This window comes from Lygodium microphyllum, chromosome 4 (assembly GCF_053477565.2).
Source record: "Lygodium microphyllum isolate KBCC chromosome 4, Lygodium_microphyllum_v1.1.10, whole genome shotgun sequence".
Classification (NCBI taxonomy): Eukaryota; Viridiplantae; Streptophyta; class Polypodiopsida; order Schizaeales; family Lygodiaceae; genus Lygodium; species Lygodium microphyllum.
Window position 1 is genome coordinate 21,362,432 of NC_141138.1, and position 25,942 is coordinate 21,388,373.

Genomic DNA, 25,942 nt, shown 5'->3' on the forward strand with positions numbered 1-25,942 from the left:
CAAGGAGTGGGTTGTACAAGTGAATTGTGCCATATCCACTATCTAAGTTTAACCTCCATGGGAAAGAAACAACCCTAAAGCGATGCAAATGCTACGACCAAGAGTGCAAATCAAATATTACAACATGCTACTTATGGCAAGTGTGGACTTGCATGCGCTAGAGCAATGCCCTGTTGTTTCCAATGATTCCAGGATTTTTCATTTTAAAAAAAAGGAGTTAAGGCAACAAAAAAAGGGAGCTTAATTTCTACTAAATAGCTTCTAACTCAATAAGACCAACACTAATTTGTGAGTGGCGATTTACCATGCCATCACACCATTGTAAGAGCATACGCCCTAAAGGGCAAATGCCAAAAGAGCGAATGCAAGTGTTTTCAAGAAACAAAGAATACATAATATTCCTGGTGGTGATGTTTGGGGCTTCTATTACGAGATTTGTAGTAACATCTCAAAAATTGCAATGCATGCGATCGTATTTTGTTTGTTATCAGGGACTCAATTTAAATGGTAGAACTTAGCAGTTCGATGCAGAGCAGATAAGCAACTGGAAAGAAACAGGAAACAAGCCAATTACTCTTCGTAATGTATCAGACCAGCGGAAGATAATTCTCTGTAGAAATGAGCTTCAGCCACCTCGTAAACATTGCCACTTCCAGAGAAGAATTGCTCTGGTTCCGGCACACTGCCTCAACATCGCATCATGAGACAGTCGAACACTGAGGAACAATCGAAAATGCCTCTGATATTTTAGGCAATCCCAATTGCAGAGCGAGTATCCAGCCTGTGCATTTCACCATCATCGCAGCCTCTCATATAACCTCTGTGCTGCTGAATGGAGATCGACAGCAGGCTTTGTCGATATTACAAAATTTCAGTTTCCTACTACAGATCCCGATGAAGAGCCTAAGACTACACTCAAGATATGACTTCAATTGCACTACCCAGAGGCCATGCTGCCTCAACAAATGAGCTCTTGTACTTCAATTTTTTAACAAGTGTGATATCCTGATCTTTCTGAACACCTGGTCAATCAAAACAAAAGATTGAGAAGAAATGCAGTCATCTGAGGAAGCAAATCATGGTGCCTAGAAGTGTGAAAGAGCTAGGAGAAGCTCACCAAATCCATCCACAAGAAGAGTGTACTCATATGTAAGATCCAAACAGAAATAAGCACGGTCGCGCTCTGTGTTCGGGTATTTCTCACCAATCTCCTGCTCAGTTAATCTGCACACTCTTTTTCCCACCGTTTCAAAGTCTGAAGCCTTAAGCTTCGCTTCTACAGCCTCTGGATCACGAACTATACCGGCCTGCAATTCAATTTAAGTCAAAACACTGAATATATGCTACACACTTCAACACAGAAATCCACCCCAGTGACACTCACTTGTAAAGCGCGATCAAAAAAGAACGAAGCTACAAAGAGCTGCTTTTGACCATCGCCAGCACCCCCATTCCAAACACCACCGAATGTGCACTGCATATGATCGCATGCATGATCCTTATTCAAAGCCTTCACAACCAACCTTCGGCACTCATTAAAGTCACCACCAGATGAGACCCCCACAGCTTTGAATGTATCAGACCCATATTCGTATTTTCCTGCAAAGATGATTTGATTCATGAGCTTTACCAAACATTTACGAAGTTACCTCTAAAAGATTTGCAGTTCAACAAAGTAAGATATCAATGGATCTGTTTGTTAGCTTCATACAATGCTACAACTTCTTACCTTCAAATCCCTTGGCTAAGCAAGGGCAGCTCTCATCTTTATTGACAAGTTTGAGAACCTCTGCTCGAGCTGCCAATAAACCATAATGCAAATAACTGCAATAATGAAAGAGGTAAAAAGCTTGAACCTGCTGTTCCTTTCGTCAAGTTTACAACACAAACACAGAAGTATATCATACACAACCTTGCAAAATGAGTCATACCTGTGCACATACAAATGGTAAGACTTGCCCAACAGGGTCAAATCTTTAATATAATGATCCTCTCCAGCCACTGGCATGGGAGCATTTCTAGCCTCTTCGTCTGAGATAGCATATGCCATTTGCACTGAACCTCCTCCAAGATCCACAACACCCACCGTTCTACCATATTCTTGCCCAATATTTCCCAACAAATAGTTTATAGTTACCTAAAAAGCAGAAAACAGAGTCAGCAAGGTGTATATGTAACTGCTTGCTTTGGCACAAGCAAATAAAGCCTTAAAGAAACAAAGCAGGCTTGGTGTGAAACAAAATACATCAAAGCGGAATGATCTGCTTATTGTGTGAGTCATGAAGGGGAAAATTCCCATCACAACACATACATGTGTAAGGTGGTCCTCCTACAACATGTTATAAATATGAGACGAGTAGTTTTTGGAATGTACAGTACTCAATGGCTCAATGCCTGGCTTTGAGCTACAAAGATTCCTTGCAGCCACCCAGAATCAGCAAAGATAATGATATTGCTAGTGCAAGAGCTAGCAAAGAACCAACAGCAAAGCTGTCATCTGTCACCACAGAAATGGAAAGGGATCTCTTGCAAGGTCCATAGTTCTGTAACAAGGAGAGAACTCAGAAGACCCTGAGGCTTGAGACATATATATTGGGATGCCTGGTAGTCCTAAAGACAAAATCCCTCTGGCAGCATTTTAAGGATAATAGGGACCAGGTGGCAAAGTAATGAGGATGTATCAACAAAGCTGTCTATGCAAAACCATCAAGTTTAACTGACAGCAAGATAATGATTAATTCTACGTGCCAGTAATTACATAATGTAACGCGATCTGACTTGACTTAGCTGATTCAGTTGCTCATCATCTGCTGCACATTGGGGTATTCTAAGTACTGGCATGATTTCAAACTGCTTGATGAGAGGCTTTGCATGACACGACATCATTCTTGTAAACTAGTAGACTAACCAACTGGATAGTTATTATGCAAAAGAGCTTAGATTGCCTAACACTGTAAGTGGCAGATGCAACAATGGGCAACAACCAAAAAATGAAGGATTCAAATAGCAAACGTATCAAATTTCTAAGTAGCTCGCTTTCCAATGTATTGAATTCCTAAGTGGCCCAGATGACACACAGTTTGCAGTCAAACCACACAACTTGACTGCTTTGATTCTTATGTTTGCTCAAATTGAAGAGTAAGGCTGATGGTAGTGTTGATTATAACAAAGCCCATCTTGTTGCCAATGGTTATGCTCAGCAGCAAGGCATCGACTTTGAGGAAACATTTGCTCCCACACCTCGCATTACTCCCATTTAGTGTCATAGGTATTTGTTGCTCATATGCATTGGGCTATTCATTATCTTGACCGAGATCTTGACATGGAGACTCCATCTCTTCATGATGACTTGATTGAGGAAGTTTATGTCACTCAACCTTCAAGTTTTGAGGCCTTTGCTTTTGAAACTAAGGTATGGCAGCTGTGCATAAGGCCCTCTATGGCTTAAAGTAGGCACCTCATGAATAGCATGCAAATATACATGCCTATTTGCTCAGCATCGGGTTTTACAGTAGTCCTTTAGAGCCTACCCTGTATGTCCGGAAGGACACAGCAGATTTACTCCCTTCAATTTTATATGTAGATGGCATACTTTTGATTGGCAATTCTACTGAGCTGGTTGCTCATTTTAAGGAAATCTCCAACAATCTTTTGCCATGATAGATATAAGATTATTGCACTATTACCTTGGCATACGGTTTGTTCACATTCAAGGGGGCATTATAATGAGTCAGTCCAAGGATATTGGACAGCTTTTACATCATTCTCAGTCTAAGGATTGTAAACCAATTCAAGACATTTGGACTTTGGCTGCCATTTCTCCTCAAAAGTTGACAATGCCATCAGAGCCAATCTCTAACAATTCAAGACCTAGTATGCGGCATTGGCAACATAGTCACCAAGGATGGGATGGGGGGACAAGGGAACTGGGACAAGGACCTAAAAACTATATGTTTTCTAGACATAATTGGAATATCCATAAATAAACTAAACAAATACAATAGCTTAACTCAAAAACCTTCTAAAAATATCCATAAAAGTTTAAAACAATACATGAACCATAAAAGTTGAAACATAAATAAATAATGTATCAGCAAAGTGCGCAAGGATCGAGACACGCAATTCGGTGGTTCGCACAATAAGAGAGAGTGACATAACACAGGTTCCTATCCTCCACTGTGATAGTTGGAGTGCTATCATGCTAGCACGGAATCCTGTCTTTCATGCAAAGACAAAGCACATACAGGTGAAGTATCATTTTATCGGTATGTACCTGAGCTTGTCAAGGTACATACCGATAAAATGATACTTCACCTGTATGTGCTTTGTCTTTGCATGAAAGACAGGATTCCGTGCTAGCATGATAGCACTCCGACTATCACAGTGGAGGATAGGAACCTTTGTAATGCTAAGCTCTCTCATCAGACGTGAAAGCCATAAAGCCTCCTTGCATGCCTCAATGGAAGCCACATCCTCTACCTCCGTAGTAGACAATGCAACAAACTTCTACATCCTGGATATCCAAGAGTCTGCTCCCCCTGTGAACGTGAACACATATCCTGATGTAGTCTTCCTGCAGTCAGAATGACCAATATAGTTTGCATTCGTGAAGCCAACAACAAATGACTTTTGCTTCCCAAAGCACATGCATAAGTCCTTTGTGCCCTTAAGGTGTCTCATGATATCCTTCACTGCTTCCCAATGCTTTTTTCCAGGATATCTCGTGTACCTGCTAACCACTCCCACCGCAAATGCAATGTCAAGACGTGTAGCAACCATAGCATGCATCAAGCTACCAACAGCTGAAGCATAAGGAATCTTGGCCATCTCAGCCTTTCCATCATCAGATGTAGGGCTGCCATCTACACTAAGTTTCACATATGGAGGCAACGGTACACCAATGGCTTTCCCCCCATCCATATTGAAATGCTACAAAACCTTAGTAACATACTCCTGTTGTGACAAATAGAGAAGACCCTACAATCTGTCCTTGAGTATATGCATGCCAAGAATATGATTTCAATTAGCATGTCATCCATATACAAAACCAAGAGAATAAGGCTGCCATCTGTTGCCTTCTTGGTGTATAAGCAATGATCAACTTGAGATCTATGGAATCCCTGAGATTACATAAATGTATCAAATTTATGATACCATTCTTGTGGTGTCTGTTTTAGGCCATATAAACTCTTGTTGAGTTTACATAACATGTGCTCTTTCCCCTTCGCAACAAAAGCCTGAAGCTGCTAAATATAGATCTCCTCATGCAGATCACCATGTAAGAAAGTTGTTTTTACATCCATCTATATGAGTTCCATATCTTCAAATGCAACCAAGCCCAAAATGGTTCGCAAATTAGTCATTTTGATACAAGATTAAAAAATTCATCAAAATCAATTCCATGTTCCTGATTATACTCTTTAGCAACCGGTCGTACTTTCTACCTTGGCAAAGAACCAAAAGTGACTCTCATTTTGTAAACCCATTTGCATGGTAGCAATTTCTACCCTTTAGGCAAATGTACCAAATCCCAAGTGTCATTCTTCATGAGAGATTCCATCTCTGACAGCATAGCTTTATGCCATTTCTTGCTGTCTTTTCTGTCCATTGCTTCCTTAAAGCAGAACGGCTCACCACATTCTGTCAACATGACATAATCAGCCACGACACCAAGAACAAACCTATTTGGCTATCTTTGCATTCTGGTCGATCTACAGACCCAATGATTAAGATTTGTTGGCTGTTCAATCTACAAATCTGCATTAACAGCTTGTTGTTCTGCAAGTTCAACATGCTGTACAGCCAGTTCTAGTTGTTTCAAAGGCATCTGTTCTTGCTGAAATTGTAGTACATCATGGACAATATCTTGCTTATCATTTTCAGCATCATTCCCTGCATTTTCAAGGCCATTTACAACCAGTATTTGCTGCTGTCCAACGGGCATTCTTTGCTGTCCTATCGGTACATCTTCCCAGAATACAACCCTTTTGACTTCCTCACTCTTGTCAAGCTGTTTGTGCATGCGATCTTCCCAAAAGATGACATCATTGCTGCATACAATTTTCATTTTTTTGGGATCCCATAACCTATACCCCATTTCACCCTCATCACCATATCCTAGGAAAATACATTTGCAAGACTTTGGCTCAAGTTTGTTGCGTTCTTCCTTGGGAATGTGCACAAATACCTCGCAGCTAAACACTCTCAAGTGAGTATACGAAAGTGGCTTGCCCAACCACGTTTGCAAATGTTCTGAAAAGAGAGCACGCAACAAGTCTTCTGGCAAAAATGTGGAGTGTTATCATTGTGGTAGGAAAGGGCACTACAAACGAGACTGTTTTGAAGAAAGAGAATGCAAAATAAAAAACATTGAAGACGACAAGGCTGAGAAAAAGGATAGCCAACCTGCAAAGAAAAACAGTGTAAAGATAGAGGAGGTAAATGTAGTCACTCATGAGAATGACAGTGACGGTAATGTACTCCTTGCTTCTTCTTTGAGTACACATGCATTGATTACAGATTCTGATGATGACATGCACACTTGGATACTTGATTCAGGTGTATCTTTTCACATCACAACACATCATGAGTGGTTTTTTTACTATAATGGTAGTACATGTGGTGTTGTCCACTTCGAGGATAACTATGCATGTAAACTTTGCACGTATTGGCAGCGTGAAATTGAAATTTCAGCATGACTACGTGTTTGTTTTGCATAATGTGAGGCATGTACCTCAGCTCAAGAAGAGCTTGATAAGCACAAGGCAACTAGATGATGAAGGCTATCATACCACCTTTGGGGATAGCAAATGGAAAATTTGTAAGGGGTCTCGCATTGTTGCCAAGTGCTCTAAAAGTGATACTTTGTATTCTTTATATGTGTCTAGGGTACACTATTGTGCCGCTACGCGGACACAATGTGAACAACTCTAGAGTGCATCATCATTCGGCTTTCTTATTAATCTAGAGAGTCAATGCAATATTAGTCATTAGTGTCAATGCCCGTAGTGTGGATGGTTCAAAAATACTAGATTTTTGGATAAGTTTAGCTTCTTTTTTTTATATTGAATATTATTTCTTGTAAATATCCAAAAGCTGTAGACAACTTCTAGAATAGGATGACATGTAAAAAAAACAAGTGGCTTTCAGCCATTTTTGGAGGATTTTATGCAAAAAGAAGGATTGGAGAAATTACGCGATGCGCGATCGCAGTTTACAGGCAATAAGCAATACTTCGAACTAGGAGAAAAAGGAGTGATCTCCGAGAATTCTGACCAAGTGTTCGAATATTTTACCCCCCTTTCAAAGCCAACGGAAGCATCAGATTGGCGGTCTGGGGGCAGCACAGAAGAAGCTATTGCTTAATGCATGTTTTTGGTCTACAAGGAATTTATCTTCTTAGGATGCAAAAATAAATTGACAAGCTTCACCTCTATGAGTATTTTCCTATATCTTCTATTTCTACAAACCCCTTCTCTTTTATCAGTTGCTCTCCCTAAATCTCCCTTCACCCTACGGTCTCTTATCCCTGTGGTAGACTTTCGACCCCAAATGCTCCAATAGTGGTGAACCCGAAGTGAAAGTCGGTAACAAGCATGTAAAGATGGGGGATTCTGCAAGTTCAAGAGGTGGTGATGCTTTACAACAGATGATTGCTTTGTTGCAACAACAATTGTTGTTACAACAACATATGCAAACTCAGCACGAAGCATAAAGAATTGATTCCTTAGCTGTGAATGCATTGCGGGCAGTGAAATAGGAATTGAAGCACTCTAAGGGTCAAAATGTTTCAACCTTCATCTGGTTGTATGAAGAAAAGATATTATTTCATGGGATACCGTAGTATGCATGGAGTCGGTATTTCTCCCGTTTGGCCATGCATGCATTGCATGATCAGATTGATGAGTTACATAGAAGAGATGCTAATTGGGCAACTTTTAAGAAAGCTTTGAGAGAAGAGATTTTCTTGAAAAATGTAAGAATGGTAGCTAAAAAGACATTTACAAATTGGATTCAAAAGCCTAATAAAGGATTGGCTGCTACAGCTTTGCTCCGTTAATTTAAAAGTCAGTATGCACAATTGGATGCCAATGAGCAGCAATCATTGGAAAGTCAGAAAATTGATTTGTTTCTGAAGGCTGCAAATCTTGTCTTGCAGGAGAAGCTGATTGATCATTTAGAAAATGCCTCTTCTAAAATGGAGCCAAAATCAAATTGGGCTAATGTAATTGAGGCAGTGCATATGTTGGTAAAGAGAGAGCAGATGAAATTAAGATGGGGTATAGGCACCACACCTGCCAATGCTCAAAAGGGAGACTGAAATTGCAACTAAGGCGCTTGTGACTATGGCAGACCAACTGGCTATACCTATTGGTCCAGCTCTTAAAGGTAATGCTGTGGATGAATTAATCAAAGACATGCGTGATTTGAGACTGAATTTGACAGAAATCTATGCAAAGGTCGAAAAGTTGGATGTTAAGGTAGAAGAGAAGGATCGAGTAACAGCCCAAAGACCGTACAAAGAAGGATACAAGTGTCAGAGTACAGTGATGCGGAAGCATAGGACAAAGACTGAGAGAGAGTGAACACAGAGGGAAGAGAGAGAGAGAGAGAGGAGACAGTGAAACGCAGAAAATCTGCAATATAGTATATTGTATAGGAGTGCAGAAATATACTCAGTTGCACAGAAAATATCTGCGCTTGTCTCTGCCTTGAGGACCTCGATCTCCATCAGCCCACGTGCCGTCAGTCACAACAGAGACTCTCTATCAGATCTCAAGATTAGAATGTGATCAAAGTGTTGGACTGGAACTACTATAAATAGTAGTGGAAAAATACCACGAAAATGATCAAAAAACAGGTCGGCTGCATAAAATAGTCTGACTACTCTTGTCCCTATCCACCGACTATGCTAACGTGGCACCTGTCCGACTGTACTGCGTACTGACGTGGCTCCTTTGCATTGTCTGTACTACTAACATGGCACTTTGATGTCCAAGAAATGACTCTCTAACACCCTTTCTCAGATCTTGGACAAGGCAAAAGACTCAAGGATCTGGCATGTCTCCAAAAAAGAGCCAGAGAAGCCAATTCTTGAAGTGGAAGAAAGTCTCCGACTTCAATGTCGAGAAATAGGCCCAAGTCACCCTGCTGTAGTCATCTACGATCAACATGAACTACAAGCTCCGCTTCAGAGACTCGGTCCTCATCGGACCACAAAGATCCATAGATACAACCTCCATAGGTAAAGTAGACTGCCTCGAAGCTTTGCCGGGAATCGCATCCCGATGCAGTTTCCCACGAATGCAGGAGACACATGGCTAATGACTCACCACTATGTCCGGCAAACCTTGGACAAACAATCCTCGCAACGCCTTCCGAAGGTGCTCATAGTTCAAGTGGCCAAATCGAGCATAACATAGCTCTCGACTATGTCTAAGAGGTAAGAGCTATAGAAGACTTCAATTTATAGATGCCATTCTCCTCATACCTTGCAGAGAGCACCTGCCTCGATCCACGATCAAGAACTCAAACAACATCACTGTCAAATTCCACAGAGACCAAGAGAACAAATCTTATGGACTGAAAGTAAATGATAGCCCAAGCCTAGCACATGCAACTGTTGAGCTAAAATATGCATCACTTGCTGATTAGCCTCTTAAACAGCCCCAAAACACACTAAAAATGCTCTTTTAGAGTAAAACCCTAAAATGGAGAGCGGTTCAAGAGAGTTTAGTGAAAACCCTAAAACGAGGAGCGGTTTGAGAAAGTTTAGTGGAAACCCTAATTTTTGGGGTGCCCTTCCACATCTATAAATAGACAGGCTGCCCCCATTCAGTAATCATCCTTGTTTGCAGATTACACTAGTCCACACACCCTTTGCTGCTATTGGCGCCTAGTTTCCAGCCTGCAGCCCGCCTCCATCTGCTGTCCAGCCATTATCGCCTACAGCCTACCTCCATCTGCTGTCTAGCCATCATCGACTGCAGCCACATCATCTTCAGCCTGTCCATTGCTGTAGGCAACAGCTCTCAGCTGCTGGCGACTGCTCCAAACTATCCCAAACTGCTGTTCAGCCTACTGTCCATCATCTCCAAGGTCAGCCAGCCTACGCTTTCAGCATTGCAAGCCCTACCACTCTCAAACATTGTTTCAGCCTGTTGTTTACAGCAGATTGTGCCCAATTTCCAGCCCTCGATAGGTGGTACACTGATGCGTTTACCAGTTTCCAGCCTCCAGACTGCTGCGTTTTGGTGGCCAGCCTACTGCCATTCACTATTCAGCACTCCTACACTCCGACTGGTGGTCACAGACTTGGGATCCATCTTTGGTGGAAGTCACACTCCAACATTGCTCTGCCCTTGAGCACATTGTAGACTCTTACATTCATTTACAGCATTCATTCACTTCAAAGTTGTGTTCTCTCTCTCCCTTCTTCTATTTGTGTTTGAGTTTTGAGTCTTGCGTTTAGGGTTTGAGTTTTGCCCTGTGTCTGTGTCTGCGTCTTTGTGTCTCTATTGTGGTCGTACACTCTGTGTGTCCTCAGTGCAAACCCTAGCAATCTTCTTAACATGGTATCAGAGCCGGTGCTCTTGTAAAGAGTATCCTGCGGATATTGTTGAGAGCTAGTCTTTGTGCGAGGCACACAATACGACTTGTAACCGAATCACAATGTCCCAAACACCTTCTTCTCCAGTTCTTATGATGTCTTATCAGGCTTCTCCATCATTGGAGGCCTTGAGACGGTATTATGGACTCAGTGAAGAGGACGACACTCCACCTTCACCAGATTTCACTAACATGACAGAGGAGGACTTTGAGAAGTACTATCACAACAAGTACGGTGATGTTTACACCCCTCCTACCAGTTTTGTTACCACATCCAGACCGATTAGTGAAGCTGACCACCTCTCCGATCATGGAGGACATACGGCATTCGGAACATTTGGCGATCCATCTTCATCATCTCAGCCAAGTCCAATGTCAGGTTTGTACAACTCTTTTGTGTTACATGAATCAAAACCCTCACCTGTTTCTTCTTTTGAGGTACAGAATCCAGATGGCTTTGCGTATGTGAACTTCAATAGAGGGGGCTCACGAAGGAGACGGAATTCAGATACATCTACAGCTTCTGTTTCATTTGAGCATATTACACACACTTCTCACTTCCCTCCCATCCCACCCTCTTCTATATCATACCTTGATCATCTCTCATCATCTTTCCAAAATCTTGGATTATACTCCACATCTGCATCAGACACCCTAGGGGTTGGATCTACATCTCCGCTCCTAGCACCTTTTCCTTCTCCACCCCATTCTCTACCTCTTTGCACCATGGTACTTCGTTAGGGGGAATGCCACCCTTTAACACAGTGCCTCTCACCTTTCAGGAAATGAGCACACCCATCACTCCTAGGTCGACTGTGATGGACATCCCCCTCACTATCCCCATCTTCACATCTCCCATGACCACTCATACGCAGGGGTTTCCATCCTCAGCTTACGATGCGTCTTCACACTCTCCTTGGGTTACACCTACGCAGGGATTCCCATCTTCTGCTCCCCCTGTTCCCATCCCATCTCCTTGGGTTACTCATGTGGCTACCATGCCCATGCCTAGTCAGCCCATCCCTACCTATAGATCCACCTTGCACACTACCCGCATGCCTGGTGGGCACTCTGGGGCCCATTCCCAAGTGTACTCCACTCCCCCATCCTACCCCCACTACACTTTTTCACACTATCCATCTCCGAACACTACCACTCCTATTGCAACGGCCAAGAATGCCTTCACGAAAAAGACACATTTTAACGGGTCAAATTTCACTACTTGGTCGAATTTCATGCAACAAGTGCTTGAGTCTCAAGGTCTTTGGAACCTCGTCATTGGTCTAAAGCCGATGTCGGACCCTTAACTAGCTCACCCTGACTACATCCGTCAATGGAGAGTCCGCAATGCTACAACCAATGTTGAGCTGATGCAAGGATTGCTTCCTGAGTTTCACTCTCAGTTGCGGCACTTCCCGCTCGCGTCAGAGCGTTGGAGTCACCTTCTCGACCGCTATGCGGCTGTTGAGCTAAAATATGCATTACTTGCTGATTAGCCTCTTAAACAACCCCAAAACACACTTAAATCTCTATATGCAAATGATACTTGGGATCTTATGTCATTGCCAAAGGGAAGGAAGCTTCAAGCCACTTCCAAACAAATGGGTGTACAAAGTCAAGACCGTTGATGGGAAATCCAAGTACAAGGCAAGGCTAATTGCCAAAGGTTATGCACAAAAAGAAGGGATTGACTTCCAAGAGGTCTTCTCACCTGTTGTGAAGATGACCACTTTACGTGTGCTTTTTGCTCTTACTATTGTTTTGGATTTAGAGTTGTATCAAATGGATGTAAAAACAGCTTTCTTGCATGGTGACATTGATGAGAAAATCTACATGAAACAGTCTGAGGGCTTTGTAGTTCTTGGAAAAGAGCAAATGGTGTGTAAGCTAAAACGCAGCCTATATGGGCTGAAACAAGCACCACGGCAGTGATACAAAAAGTTTGACACTTTTATACTATCTCATGAGTTTACACGCAGCCATGCAGAACATTGCTTGTACATGAAAAAGAATACAGATGGCAGCCCCATCATACTTGTTTTGTATGTGGATAATATGTTACTAGCTGGGAAAAGAAAGACTAGCTTGGATGCTCTAAAAAATCAGCTGAAATCAGCTTTCTCCATGAAAGATTTAGGGAATGCATAACATATTTTGGGCATGAGGATTCGTAGAGATAGAATGCAGAAATTGTTGTTTTTATCTCAAGAAAAGTACATCGGAAAGGTACTGGACAGATTTAACATAGCTGAAGCTAAGCCTTTTGGGGTACCCTTACCTCCTTATCTCAAGCTTAGCAAAGCCAACAGCCCGAAAGATGACGTGGAAGCAAATGCTATGAAGGGAGTTCCTTATGCGTCAGCTTGTGGCTCTCTCATGTATGCTATGGTTGCTACTCGTCCAAACATTGCTCATGTATTGGGAGTTGTTAGCAGGTTTATGTCAAATCCTGGCAAAGCACATCGGGAGGCTGTCAAGTGTATTCTTCGATACCTTAAGGGTACACAAAGAAAAACTATTTGCTATGGGCAGGGTGCACTTAGTTTGCAGGGTTATTGTGATGCAGACATGGCAGGTGACTTGGACACTCGTAGGTCCACTAGCGGGTATGTCTTTACAGTTGTTGGTGGGGCTGTTTCTTGGTGTTCCAGGTTGCAGAATATTGTTGCACTGAGTACCACTGAAGCTGAATACATATCAGCTATTGAAGCTTCTAAGGAAGCTATATGGTTGAGCAGACTTGTAGATGATCTCAGCATGTCTATGGGTACTGCAGTTTTGGGATGTGATAGCCAAAGTGATGTGTATCTGGCTAAGAATGCCATGTATCATTCACACACAAAGCATATAGATGTGCGATATCACTTCATCAGACAGATTCTAGAAGATGGTCAAATCACATTGACCAAAATTAAAACACAAGATAACCATGCATTTGTTCTCACTAAAAGTCTAAGCAAAGCTCAGCACGAGCATTGCATTTGACTAGTGGGAGTTGGTTAGCTAGAGGTTCATATCAGACCTTTAAGTGGGAGGTTGTTGGGATATAAAGGCCCAGTTACCTCCGTGTATAGTACACGACATTGTACATGTGAACGCACCCTTTACATGCTCTTAAGTATAAATACATTTTATTATTTGTGTACCAACACATTGTTGGTACACTCTTATCATCTCGTACTTTCACTCTGCTCACACTCTCTCAAGTCGTCACACTCACTCATTCACTCCTGCTCGAGCTGCGTCCCTATCGCTTTTAATAATAGTGAGACAATCTGGCTTTTTATGCCCTTTACGTCCACATTGATAGCAAGTAACATCATGTTGTTTACCCTTGCATTTACTCCTGCTTTTGCCTTTATTTCTTGCATTACCCCTCTTTTTTGAGTTGCCTCTAAGATGATAAGCTGAACTACTGCTTTCTCCACCGAACTTTCTTCTAATCTTCTCATTGAGAATAGAGCCCCTAACACCATCAAAGGTTAAAGCAGGGTTGTTGCTCAATGAAACAACCAAAGACTCCCAGCTATCAAGCAAAGTCATCAACAAGAAAATGGCCTTCAATTTATCATTGAAGGGTTGCAAACCAAAGTCCTACAACTGGCTCAAAATCCCTGTGAAAGCCCTCAAATGCTCCGATGCTAGCTTAGACTCATCTAACTCCATGTTTATAAGCTTGCGCATGAGATGCACTTGATTTATTGGAGTTATATTTTCATAAGTGTCCATTAACTCTTTCCGTATGGCATAAGCTATATCAAGACACTTAATGTCCGTAAGTACATCATCAGATACAGCCATTTTAATGTATGCAATGGCCGCCTTGTTGAGTCTAGCCCAATCCTCATCTGTCATAGCTGTAGGCTTGACTTCAAAAAGAATATCATCATAATCCTTGAGAAACAAAATGCCTTGTATCTTGTCCTTCCACAAGTCGAAACCAATGCCATCAAATCTCTTGATTTCAAGAAGGGATTTAGTGTCACTGTTGCTTGAAGCATTTGCAGCCATTTTTCAGCAATGTATCCAAAGAACAATACTGCAATTTATAACAGCAAACAATGAGCTGAATATTCAATTAATATCAGCCCAAAACTTTAAGTCAATGAGAGTAAGGTTTAGTCCAAGTACATGCACAACAGTAGAACTAATGACTTTCAGCAGTATAACTGAAATTTCAACATATACTCAAAGCATACATCACTGCCAGGTAACCCCCACTTCAGCAGCATCACCAAAAGTACATCTGCAATAATCCCAGATCTACAAATGATAACTAAGACTACTGTCATGAGGAGGTGAAAATTTTATGCTTTGCTTATGTTTAATTGACATTTGATTTAAGGATTAATCAAATGTGCAATTAAAAGATGCACATGTGAGATGCAAGCTACTTTTTCACAGTTGAAGGCCGAAGGACCCTGTGAAAAAGATGGGTGTCAAAGGCAAAAGTTGTAACAAGTTACACTTATTAGATTCTAGGTGAATTTTGGTGTCAGTTTGTCCCTAGGACCATTAACATTAAGTGTCAATGGTGACACTAGGGACTAGGCATTAATTAATGAATTAATGCTTGTCCAAGGGTCAATTAATGCATGGGACCACTTTGGGTTGCAAATGGCCTAGCCAATTAATTTTGGGATAGGCAAGGTCAATTTTCTGGGCATGGATTAAGGACTGAATTAATTTTCAGAATTAATTAATTCTGAAAATTAATTAAATTGCTGAAAATTGATTAAGAAAGCTGCCACTTGGCAAAACTTTCCCATGCAAGTGGGGGAAAGGCTAAATAGGGCTGAAGGGAGAGGGAAATCTCGTTTTTTCATTTTGGAGCTGTTGGGAAGAGGTGTTGGACTATTGCAGCCAGCTTTTGGGGCCATTTCCCAATCATTGGAGACCATTTTGGTGATGGAGATTGCATATTCTTGACCTTGGGAAGCTGGCAATTGCTGCTGATGCACTTTCTCCTGAAGATCACAATTGCTAATGCTCCTATTGTTGTTGGTGCATCCGTTTGGGGCTAGTACAATAGGGCAGCAGCTGATTTTGATCAGTTCTTCGCGACAAATCTTAGAATTTTCTCTCTCTACAGCATTCTCTTATCTCCGTCAGCCTATGCTCAGCCATTCTCAGCAATTCTTAGCCATTCGGAGGAGATCTCAGCCATTTTTGGTGGGCTGATTTGTAATTTGTACAGTAAACCCTAATTTACAACAGAAATTAGGGTTTAGCAGTCACCTTGGGATCCGTGCTAAAGATTGAAGGCTCAAGGGACTGAAATCAGCAGCTGATAATTGAATATTATCAAGGGATTTCAGGAGCCGGCCCATCCCAAATTGATTTGGGGTAGCATTTGGCCAGCCAAGGGTCAAATTGGAGAATAAGTCTTGGGTGAATCAAGGGGCAAATGACCCAAAAGGCTTGCTGATCATTTATGACAACAAGAGCAATTGGTCAGCAGGAGGTGATTAAAGAATCTCGAGTTGTACTCCTTCCAATTGAATAAAAGCTAAAGAAATACTACAAGGGGCGCCAATTTTGGGGCCAACAGGGTGTCTACTGTCCAAGAATGTTATGGTAAAGTGTGTATTTCATTTTATGTGCATTTATTTATTGCTGTAATTAACTCTTAAATCAGGTTATCACCACCCATTCCAAGAAGGAAGGCTGGTTCCAACTACTGCAAAATGATTGTTCAGCAATGCATCAACTCAATGGGAGCTGCCCAACATATGTACTACATACATATGTGACCAAGTACTTTTGATACACAAAAGAAACCAAGATTCTGTGCAATTTCTTCAAAAGTTCACAAGTGGGAGATGAATCTCGCTGCTTGCAATACCAAGATAGCATAAGCAATGTTTCCAATGTACATTTCAGACATGATTTTTGCCAAAATTCTCAAATTTCAGTAAAAGCCCCAAAATTTTACTGACAAATCTGCATCGATTGCATTAATACATTAGCCCAAGACTATAAAACGGGCAAAATTAGCAAAATTTGTCAAAATCTTGCAAAAGCCCCAAAAATTCTCAGGTCAATTGTGCACCAATGTCAACAAATTTGACTGTGCTAGTCGCTTTTACCTCAACTCGACCTGCTGCACGTTATTCTGATCTACCTCATGTGTCGAGTGCTGTCTGTCAATTGGATCCTGTCCCGCCACCTGTGACACTCTTGGGAAGCGCGAACGCTATAACCAACAACTCTGATACCAATTTGTTGAGCTGGAGTGCTGAGTGAATGCGAGACTCGAATGAGCAGTGATGGAGCTGAGAGCTAAGAGAATCTTGTAAGAGTGTACAAGTGTGTTGCACGGTACACAAAGTATAAAAATGCTTTTACATGTTAGGATACAAGTAAAGGATGTGTTCACACCGTAAGTTTATACACATGGGATAAATGGGAGTTTACACCCAAAGGGGCTTTACACCCAACAAAGGCAACCCAGACACCAAGCCTAGTAAGCCCATAAACTGAGAGTAGTGGAAAGCCCAAGTCTAAAACATAAAGGGTCTATGAAAGGGAGTTCAAAGCGCAGTTGGGAAACAAAGGCAAAGTGCCAACACCACTAATAGGCACCGAAACGATGTCACCAACAGTGACGGAACCCTCAGAAGGGCATAGATCTTGCAACAAATCACCTCGTGGAGTCATATGACTAGAAGCTCCACTATCAACCAACCAAGGCCTCTCAAAAGACGAGGCAATCATTGAAGAATACTCCTCCAACTCAACAATATGAAGAAACATTGACTCATGGGTAACTGTTGGAGTAGAGGTACAAGGCTCAAATGTTGTAGCTCCATCCTTCGCTCCCTGAGGAAGGTGAGGCTACTTCTTCCAACATTTTTTGGATGTGTCCCCTTCCCACAATATGGGCATTTAGGCCTCTCTGAATCGGAGTCAGAGCTTGAAGTACTCTCCTGTCTCTTAGCCTTTGACTTCCCTTTCTTCTTTTTGCCCCCTCCCAAACCTGCTACAAAAGCTTTGGTGAGGTGGATCCACTAGCTCTCTCTTTAGTACGCTCGTCATGCTCCAAAACAAGCAAAGCAAGCTCCTCCCCTAAAAGCTTCTCACCGGCCCTCGATGTAAGAAGACTGGTGTAAAGGACATCAAACCTGGGAGATGGTAGCTGAGTCAAAGGAACCATAGCCATATCCTCTAAAGAGATCATCCTACCAAAGGATACAAGCTCATCCCTTATATCCTTCAGCCTATTGATATGATCCTTCATGGAAGAAGAGTCATCAACAACAAGCATCCGTAATTTCTTCTCAAGAGTAATCCGGTGGGCAAATGTCTTTTGATAGTACAAAGAAGCAAGCTTTGTCCACACTTCTGTTGCTTTCCGCAACCTATGCACATGGACTAGGATAGAATCTTGTAAGCTCATAAAGAGGAAAGATTGGGCTCTAGAGTTAAGCCAATCCCATAAGGCCGCACGATCCATCGATGATCCAATGTTGGGATCCTCCACTAGACACGGAAAAGAGTGGGTGACAAACTCCCAAAGATCAAAGATACCAAGGATACATTCCACCTTACACAACCACAGTGAGTAGTTCGAACCATCAAGCCAGTCTTCTTTGGGTAGAAAAGGGAGCACATGCACCTATATGGAGGGTGCCATAGAGGGCATTTTGAGGCCAGAACAATTGACCTTCTAAGAAATATGAAGAGGACGGGGAGGAGAGGATTCCCAAACAAACGAGCTAGGTGACCTCGATTCTTCACGATTTGCGCAATAGTTTTCACGATAATCTCGCCGCCATTCGAAGGAGTGTTGAGAAGACTCCTTATCTATATCATCAAAGCCGTGAAATTGATTGTAAGACATCTTCGAAATCTTGCAAGATACCACAAGAAATTTGTGTTTTAGCTGTAGACAGTCCCAAAACAGGAGGAAACGGCTACAGGATCACAAGGAAGTTGGCATAGAGGATCCACCTGGGGGAGAAATACTATCACTTGCGTAAAGAAGTTGCCGCCTTCAAGAAGAAAGCTGCATTTTGAGCAAAATGTTGATGTAGCAAGGCTGCCTGGTAGTTTGGGGTGGTCTCCTCCGCAAGAAATCAGCTCTCTCTCTTAGGCAATGATACCATGTGAGTGTGCAATGGAAGAAAAAACACGAACATAGAGACAAAGGAACAGAGAGACTGCAAGAAAAGAAGAAAGAAATCTACACTAAACAAGGAAAGAATGCCGAATACAGGAGGGCTAATCAGTCCTTGCATGCAGCCCACAATGTCAGTGAGGGCACCAGATTAAGATAATGATGACAGTAGCACCGGAGACAAAGGAAGATGACGGAGTCGAAGTGTGCACCTGCTAAGGAAGGAGGAAGATATATGTCTACTAGGTGGGAGAAATGCCAAATAAATAGGCACAAACCATAAAAAATGGGCGACTATAATCTGGGGCCAAAAAATGGCCAACAAACATTTAATGCTGGTAAAATGACAAAAAATCTCCAAAAAAATCATGGAAAAGGTGGACAATGTCCAGTATGTGAGACAGACTAACGTATGTAGAAACTACCCAGGAAACGCACACAAAATCTCGACTAGAGGAAAAAATGCATTGGAAGGCAATAAACTAAGTGCTCTAGAATGAGCTACCTCCTCCGTCAAAACAAGTGACAAACAAGTCAGAGCTCCTAAAGTCCTCGTTTGACTCAAACTACAGCTCACAAACAGGAGATGACAAGGCATGACAATCACAACTGCGAACACACTTTGCATTACCCCTTCTATCACCCATGCATTGGCATTGTGTGTGTAAAATGGAGCACTTTGGATGGGGAAAAACTGGCTGCCCATCATCTTGGCCCCAGCCATGTCCACTGCTGGTTGGTCATCCCTCAGTCAAAACTTTAGTAACCCTCATGTGTGTATCTGCCCCCATGTCTAGCTGCATCTCCAAGTGGTCGCAAAGATACTACAAGCCATGCAGATGTCATGCTGCAAATTTGTGTCGAAGTTTGTATGCACTTTGAACAGAGATACCCAATATGTCACAAACAGCATGTGTGACATATGACCCCTCTTACACACAAACGACTGGAGGTCAATGTGATCTTATAGCTAGAATCTCCAAAGTAAGTAGTAAAGAACGATGCAAACCTCAGTGCACCTTTTTCCATGTTTACTTTACCATTCAAAGATAGATAGGCTTTTCTGAAACATGCAGGCATAAACATGTTTTATATATTTTCTGTCACTATTGGCAGAACAAATTCAAAGCAGTAACTTGGAAAGATACAATATTTGCAGATGAGCAAACAAGAACACAACCAGGCAAATGGACTTGTGAATCTGGATGCCAAAACCAAGAGCAGCCACACACTTACCCACTCAAATGCACCTTCTTGAGTTCCATCCAGTATGCTAACCCAACTTGGAATGAACTTGAAAGGGCTTTTTGTAAGAAACGTTGTCACCTGTAATCAACAAAGGTTTAAAACATTAGACATGTGCTTACCAATGCAAGTAACATCAAGAATCATAATGAATATCACGGAGCTGTTTGATAAGTGCCAATGCACAAACCGCATCTAGTAAATGTTTTGCTGAATCTCCTGGTAAGGTTCTCAGGCCTGCTGTAGCCTTCACAAGAGAAGTGACAATAAGCCCAGACTATCAAGAATAAAACAATGATTGTAGAAAACATAAACGTGAGTGCATACATACCCCCAAACGGACAGGTGTTTTAGAGCGTTGGTCCTTTGGCACTGCACTAATCGCATCATTAAGCAGAGATATCAAAGACTCAGCACCTTCATCAGCATTTGCATGATAATGACTTAACCCGGGGCTTTTCTGCATTGAAGCAAAAAAGCTTTGTCCATGAGAAGGGCAAACAGAAATATTGGCAGGTCAGTCTTCCTGATTTAAGCATTACTTTAATATTGCACATGTATCTGCAAGAAAAGGTCTTGAAGTTGATTAGCAAGCCATCACTTAAAATCTGCAGAGCTGCATACAGTTCTACAGGCATGTAGACAAAAGGACCACTTTGCTTAAAATATGGTCCGTCCAAAAGTGAAGGTACATCAAGTGAGCAAATCAATTAGGGGAAGCAAAAAATCTTCTAAGCTTGAGAGAAAAATCACCCACCTTGACATACTGATAATCATAGCTGCTTAGAGAAAACATGCATAAACCACAGCCAAAATCCCCAACCAAGTCAAAAACATATGAAGCTAATAGCTATCAATTAGAGAACTCTCAGGTGCACACATGGCATGTGGATAGAAATGTCAGATCGCTCTCTCATATCTGAAAATGCTATCTTTACATCAGTGGGCTCAAAGTTAAAATCAATCAATGCAACAAGTCATTTTCAAAGAAAGGAAATCCCTAGAGTCCCCATTCAGCATGTTCTAGGAGAAAATGGTCCAACTCGAGTTTCCTTAACTAGAATTTCTGCACTACACAAAGCCCATACTTACTACAACCATAGTGGAAAGAGTAGAGGGATTATCTAACAAAGTGTTGCCACTACACAACTGTTGTGTGATTGCTAAGCCTGAGTCTTCTTGGTGCAACTGCATGGCACTGTAAAGACCTTATCTCATTTTGGGACTGTTCGCACTACTCAAAGGTTGAGAACTCCAAGGATGCCTACTCCTACTCAAAGGTTGCACTACTCAAAGGTTGAGAACTCCAAGCAGCCATCATTATAGAGAGATTACAGCATCTTCTTCATGAGTCATGACCGACAACTCCTAAGGACCGTGTTTCGCTCCTTCTACTGCTGTCCTTCATCACTTGGTGTCTTCTTCGACATCCCCTTGGAGGATAGCATTTCACTCCATCCATACAACATTCCCTTTACAGGTGCTGCTGCTTGATCAGCCAAGACAATGCAATCATCTTTGAGCTTTGATTGGTGTCATTGACTTGACTCAACTCACATAAATTGGTTCCTCAATACTTGACTCTGCTCACCTCAATACTGATTCCAAAGACACAGAACCTTAAGGTGCTCCCCATTGTATCAGCACTATTCATGATACGTTATTTCCTTCATTTTTATGTCTCTGAGGTTTGTGTCATAGTGTTTGTTGTACACACTCTTTGTTCCTCTCTGCAAACCCTACCAATTCTTTACAAGATGATAATGACGATGAAGGCGATGTCCTTATATCAGGGATTTTTGGGCATTTCTCCTATTGCCAAAAAACAGAATACCTTTTTAATGAATAATTGGGGTAGTTTTTGTGGAGTCAAATTAGGCCAAAATGCATGATGTCGTAGCATTGATTAAGGCCTTTAATTTAGCTTGCTCGAATCTTGGGTAAGCAAGGAGTAATTAAGAATTGCTCCACTCGATGAGGTAAAAGAGAATCATGCTACATAGTGCATGGGTTTTCATTTGGAGGATGGCTACAATTGTAGGTTTTCATCCATTCCAAATGCCCAACATATATACACAATGCAAATGCAAAGGTGTAATTCAATAGGGGCATGCTCATGTAGCAAGGTGCCACTTGGACATGTTAGCCATGAAACCTCTAGGATGGGTTGTGGGCAGGGCAGCCTTCAAGCGCAAGCAGGGAAGATTGACATTGGGTAGGCAAAAGGGCAGCTTGCAGCGGGCAAGACACCTGGGCATAGTTGGGCAGTGCACATGCAGTATGTCAGGGTAGGTTGTCGGTGAGTACCACTTGTTAGCCAGTCAACTAATCTATTGGCTGACCTGGTCATTTTCCTTCCCCTTTGGCTACCTACTCATGTGTGTTCCAGCCAATGTGGTCCTGCATTATCTTGTATCTCTAATCTACAATGAGAGTGAGGTTTTGGCTGATTGGATGCACACACACTAGCCCCCTTGTACATATCTCTTTCAGATTTCAGCTCTCTCTCTCTCTCTCTCTCTCTCTCTCTCTCTCTCTCTCTGTGTGTGATTGCGTTCATCTCTTTCACTCAGCCCATGCATCTACTTTTCCTGTGAGAGCCCACAATGGAAGAGCAACACAGACACGGAGATAGAAGGGAAGAGAAAAATTGCAATGAAAGAAGAGAATGGAAGGAGAAAATCTGCACTGAACTTTGGATGAAAATATGAATACAAAGGTGGATGATCAGTCCCTACACACTATCCGAGGTGTCAGTGAGGGCACTAGAAGGCTAATGACAAATGGCAACATTGGAGTGGGAGGAGAATTCCAAACGTTGAAATGTGTTGAAAACCTGCAAAGTTGAATGAATGACCAGCCAATTGCGGGGTAGCTACAAATAGCCAAAACCCCAAAAAATTGGCTGACTCCATGTCTAATCACGCCAAAAAGCTGGTCGACCTGCAAATAAATAATAAAATAATGCAAGCAACAATAGAAAATGCTGATCATTGCATAATAATGCTGGTTGCCTCTTGTGAATAGACTCTCCGGCCACTAAAAAGGAAATGCAAAGGGTTTGGAAATAAGTTATAACCATCAGCTAGTGTGAACACACATAAAACCAATTGAAAAAGAAATGCATGCTGTAAATCAAGTTGCCTCCTCAATCAAAACACATGACATGACCGGTAGAGAGAATGTCAGAGCTCCTAATGTCCCCATCTAACTTAGACAAAGGTTCACAGGTAGGAAATGAGTGTGCAAGACACATAGGATTGCTAACACCCGCTCTCAAATCTTGGATGGAGCTGAAGGCAAAGAAGACAGAATGGATCCAAGGGTTGCAGAAGAAGTGTGAGAGTGCGCAACGGAAGAGAATCACAAACACAGAGAGAAAAGGAGAGGAGAAGAGAAAGTAGGAAGAGAAGAACGATCTACACTGAACGATGAAGGAAAGCTAAATACAATGACGATTGATCAGTCCTTGCATGTAGCCCAAGGCATTAGTGAGGGCACAGGATCAGGCTGAATAATGATGACAGCCACTTGACGGTGATGGTGACGGATATGGAGTGTGTGCAGCCTGCAGTCCACAATGGAGACAGAGACAACTGCAGCCACTTGAGGAAGCTGGCAAATTGCTGCAACAGATTGCATAAAATGCAGTCCGATTGCATTTAATGCAGCCGCGAAATGCTGATGTGGCAATCACAAGCAGTCCGGGAAAAATTGCAAGTAGTTTGGGGTTGAATATCATCTGACAGGGCAGCACAAGTTGATAGACACACAAAACTAAGAAGAAAACATGGCTAGAGCTCCAAATGTTCTGTCAGACCCAAACTAGGGTCCCACAACCAAGAGATGACAAATTGACAAAATAAGGCAAGCTAACACCCCCTCTCAGATCCTAGGAGCATCTAAAGACCTAACAAAGCTGGTCGGCCAGTGGGTGTCCAATAAATAGGCCAACTGAGTGCACAACTCACACACCCTATTAGTCATAAATATTCTATAGACACACATGAACTGTAACTTGCTAGCAGTCAAGACCGATAGATACCTACTGTGTTATTCCTTGACTGAAATACAAGCCCAACATGTAAGTACCAGAAGAGACTAAAATCTGCATACTGAGGATGAATGAGCATTAGCTAGAGAAAGAGCAGGATCATCAATTTTTGAACTTAACTGGCCCTGTGCTCGTCTACAGACATGAGAGAGAGCACCAGACGTACATTGCAATGTGCAGCATTGCTGCTGTTACCAGTCTTTGAGAGGGCGAGGCTTTTTTCCATCAATTTGAACTACCTTTTCTGTTCCCAAATAGGTTGCTGGCAGTCTACAGGTCATCTGATTTTAGCTGCTTGTAGAACAAACTCTTCAAAGTAAGAGGAAACAAGAGGAACCATATGGTCTCATGTGCCTTATTGCTAGCCCATTTGAAAAACAGCAGTATTGAACCCTTTAGGGGTGTTTGATTAAAAAAAGAAGTGTCAACGATGAGTATGAGATGTGAGCTGAATTCAGCTGTGAGGAACAAGAAAGGGACTGTCACCCTATTTTGGACATGCCTATGCAGCTTTTGGTTCAGGGTACTGTGTTTCCGCATCTGGAGGGTTTGGAATGGTGGTAACCTATAACTATGGGGCTCACGTGAAAGTGGCAAGCATTTAATTTGTTGTAAATCAAGTTCAAACATTTGTGCTTCAAGACAAGCAGCAGGTACAGCTTTGCCAAAAATGTAGGTGGCTCTTTTCAAACGAGTATAGCTAAGTCAATGGGCATTGCCTTCTTTAAGTTTGACAGTGGGATCCAGGGGCTGACCCGACAACGGCTACTTAACATCACTATTCAAGAGTAGAAGCAACATTACACTGGAAGATCTTATCTTGCAGAACAGCCCTGGGTTACTCCTCACTGCAAGCTTAAAATTGTGTTTTGTTCCAATGACAACTTTTCAACAAGTAACTGATAGGCACATGAATGTTGCAGCAGCGCATGACCTCAAAGCCACTCTTCTAACACCTTCCACGTTGATTGGGGTTAATGGACAAAACACCCAGACTGCTAAAATCCTGAATGTTGCAGCAGGACATGAACTGCTCTTCTACTTTTTTTCACATAATGGGCAGCCTGAAAATAAGTTAAGGGCAGTAGCAATCACAGACTGATACCTGATTGAAAACCTCCATTTTATCTCCCATTGGTAAAAGCTCCAGGTTCTTGCCAAAGCAGTAAACATGTACTCTGCTTCCTGAGCTGCCAGCATCAAAAATGACAGCATACTTCTTTGAATCAGTTTCCTGCTTAATGTTTCGAGACGAGGATGATTGGTGCTCGAGTATGTCATTCCCAAGCGAGGATGGATCAACCGCTGTCCGAGGCATTGTCAGGAGCACAAACATGATGAGAAGGAGAGGAACTGAGACCACGAAAATCACACCGCGATAGCGGTAGGCCTTCTCAGGTAAGGTTTCCTGTCGTATGCGCCGCATTTCATCTGCTGTTGCTTCGCCGTTGATCCCAACAGCTTGATCTGCCAGTTCTAGCGATGTTGTCGAAGCACGGTGTCGAATAGACCTGTCTAGGGACTCCAGCTCGGCTTCTGATAAGGAACGGTGGAGGCCAAGCTTTCTTGTCAATCTACGTCCTCCTTTTCCTGCTGCTTCTTCTTCTTGGTTAAGGATCGGGTATAGTTCTTCTTCTTCTTCTTCTTCTTCTTCTTCTTCTTAAGACAATGAGGCCTCAAGGGAACTGATGCCCGATGCGTCAGGCTGGATCAAGCAATCAGAGAACTTCCAACGCGAATATCGGAATAATTCATTTGGTTAGTGGAATGTGCAGATCTTGTGCGGAAGCAGGGTCGGGAGGAGACCCGCAAAGAGAAGCGACGAGGCTGCTTCTCCACCCTCTTTCTCTCTCCAATTGAATCCACGCCTTGTGAGTGAGGCATCAAGTACGACTTTTTGCTGTGAGAGTTGTGAA

General features: G+C 42.3%; 1 protein-coding gene across 1 annotated transcript; it reads right to left on the reverse strand.

The window, feature by feature from the left end:
- Positions 1-562: 562 nt before the first annotated feature.
- Positions 563-25,942, reverse strand: LOC148036866 (putative apyrase 2). Its single transcript, XM_087675787.1, has 9 exons — positions 25,132-25,942; positions 20,304-20,432; positions 20,163-20,219; positions 19,964-20,053; positions 1,932-2,137; positions 1,730-1,824; positions 1,385-1,599; positions 1,118-1,307; positions 563-1,022 (listed from the first exon to the last, which is right to left on the reverse strand). The coding sequence occupies exons 1-9, from the start codon at positions 25,450-25,452 to the stop codon at positions 916-918; spliced, it is 1,410 nt and encodes a 469-aa protein (XP_087531913.1). The 5' UTR covers positions 25,453-25,942; the 3' UTR covers positions 563-915.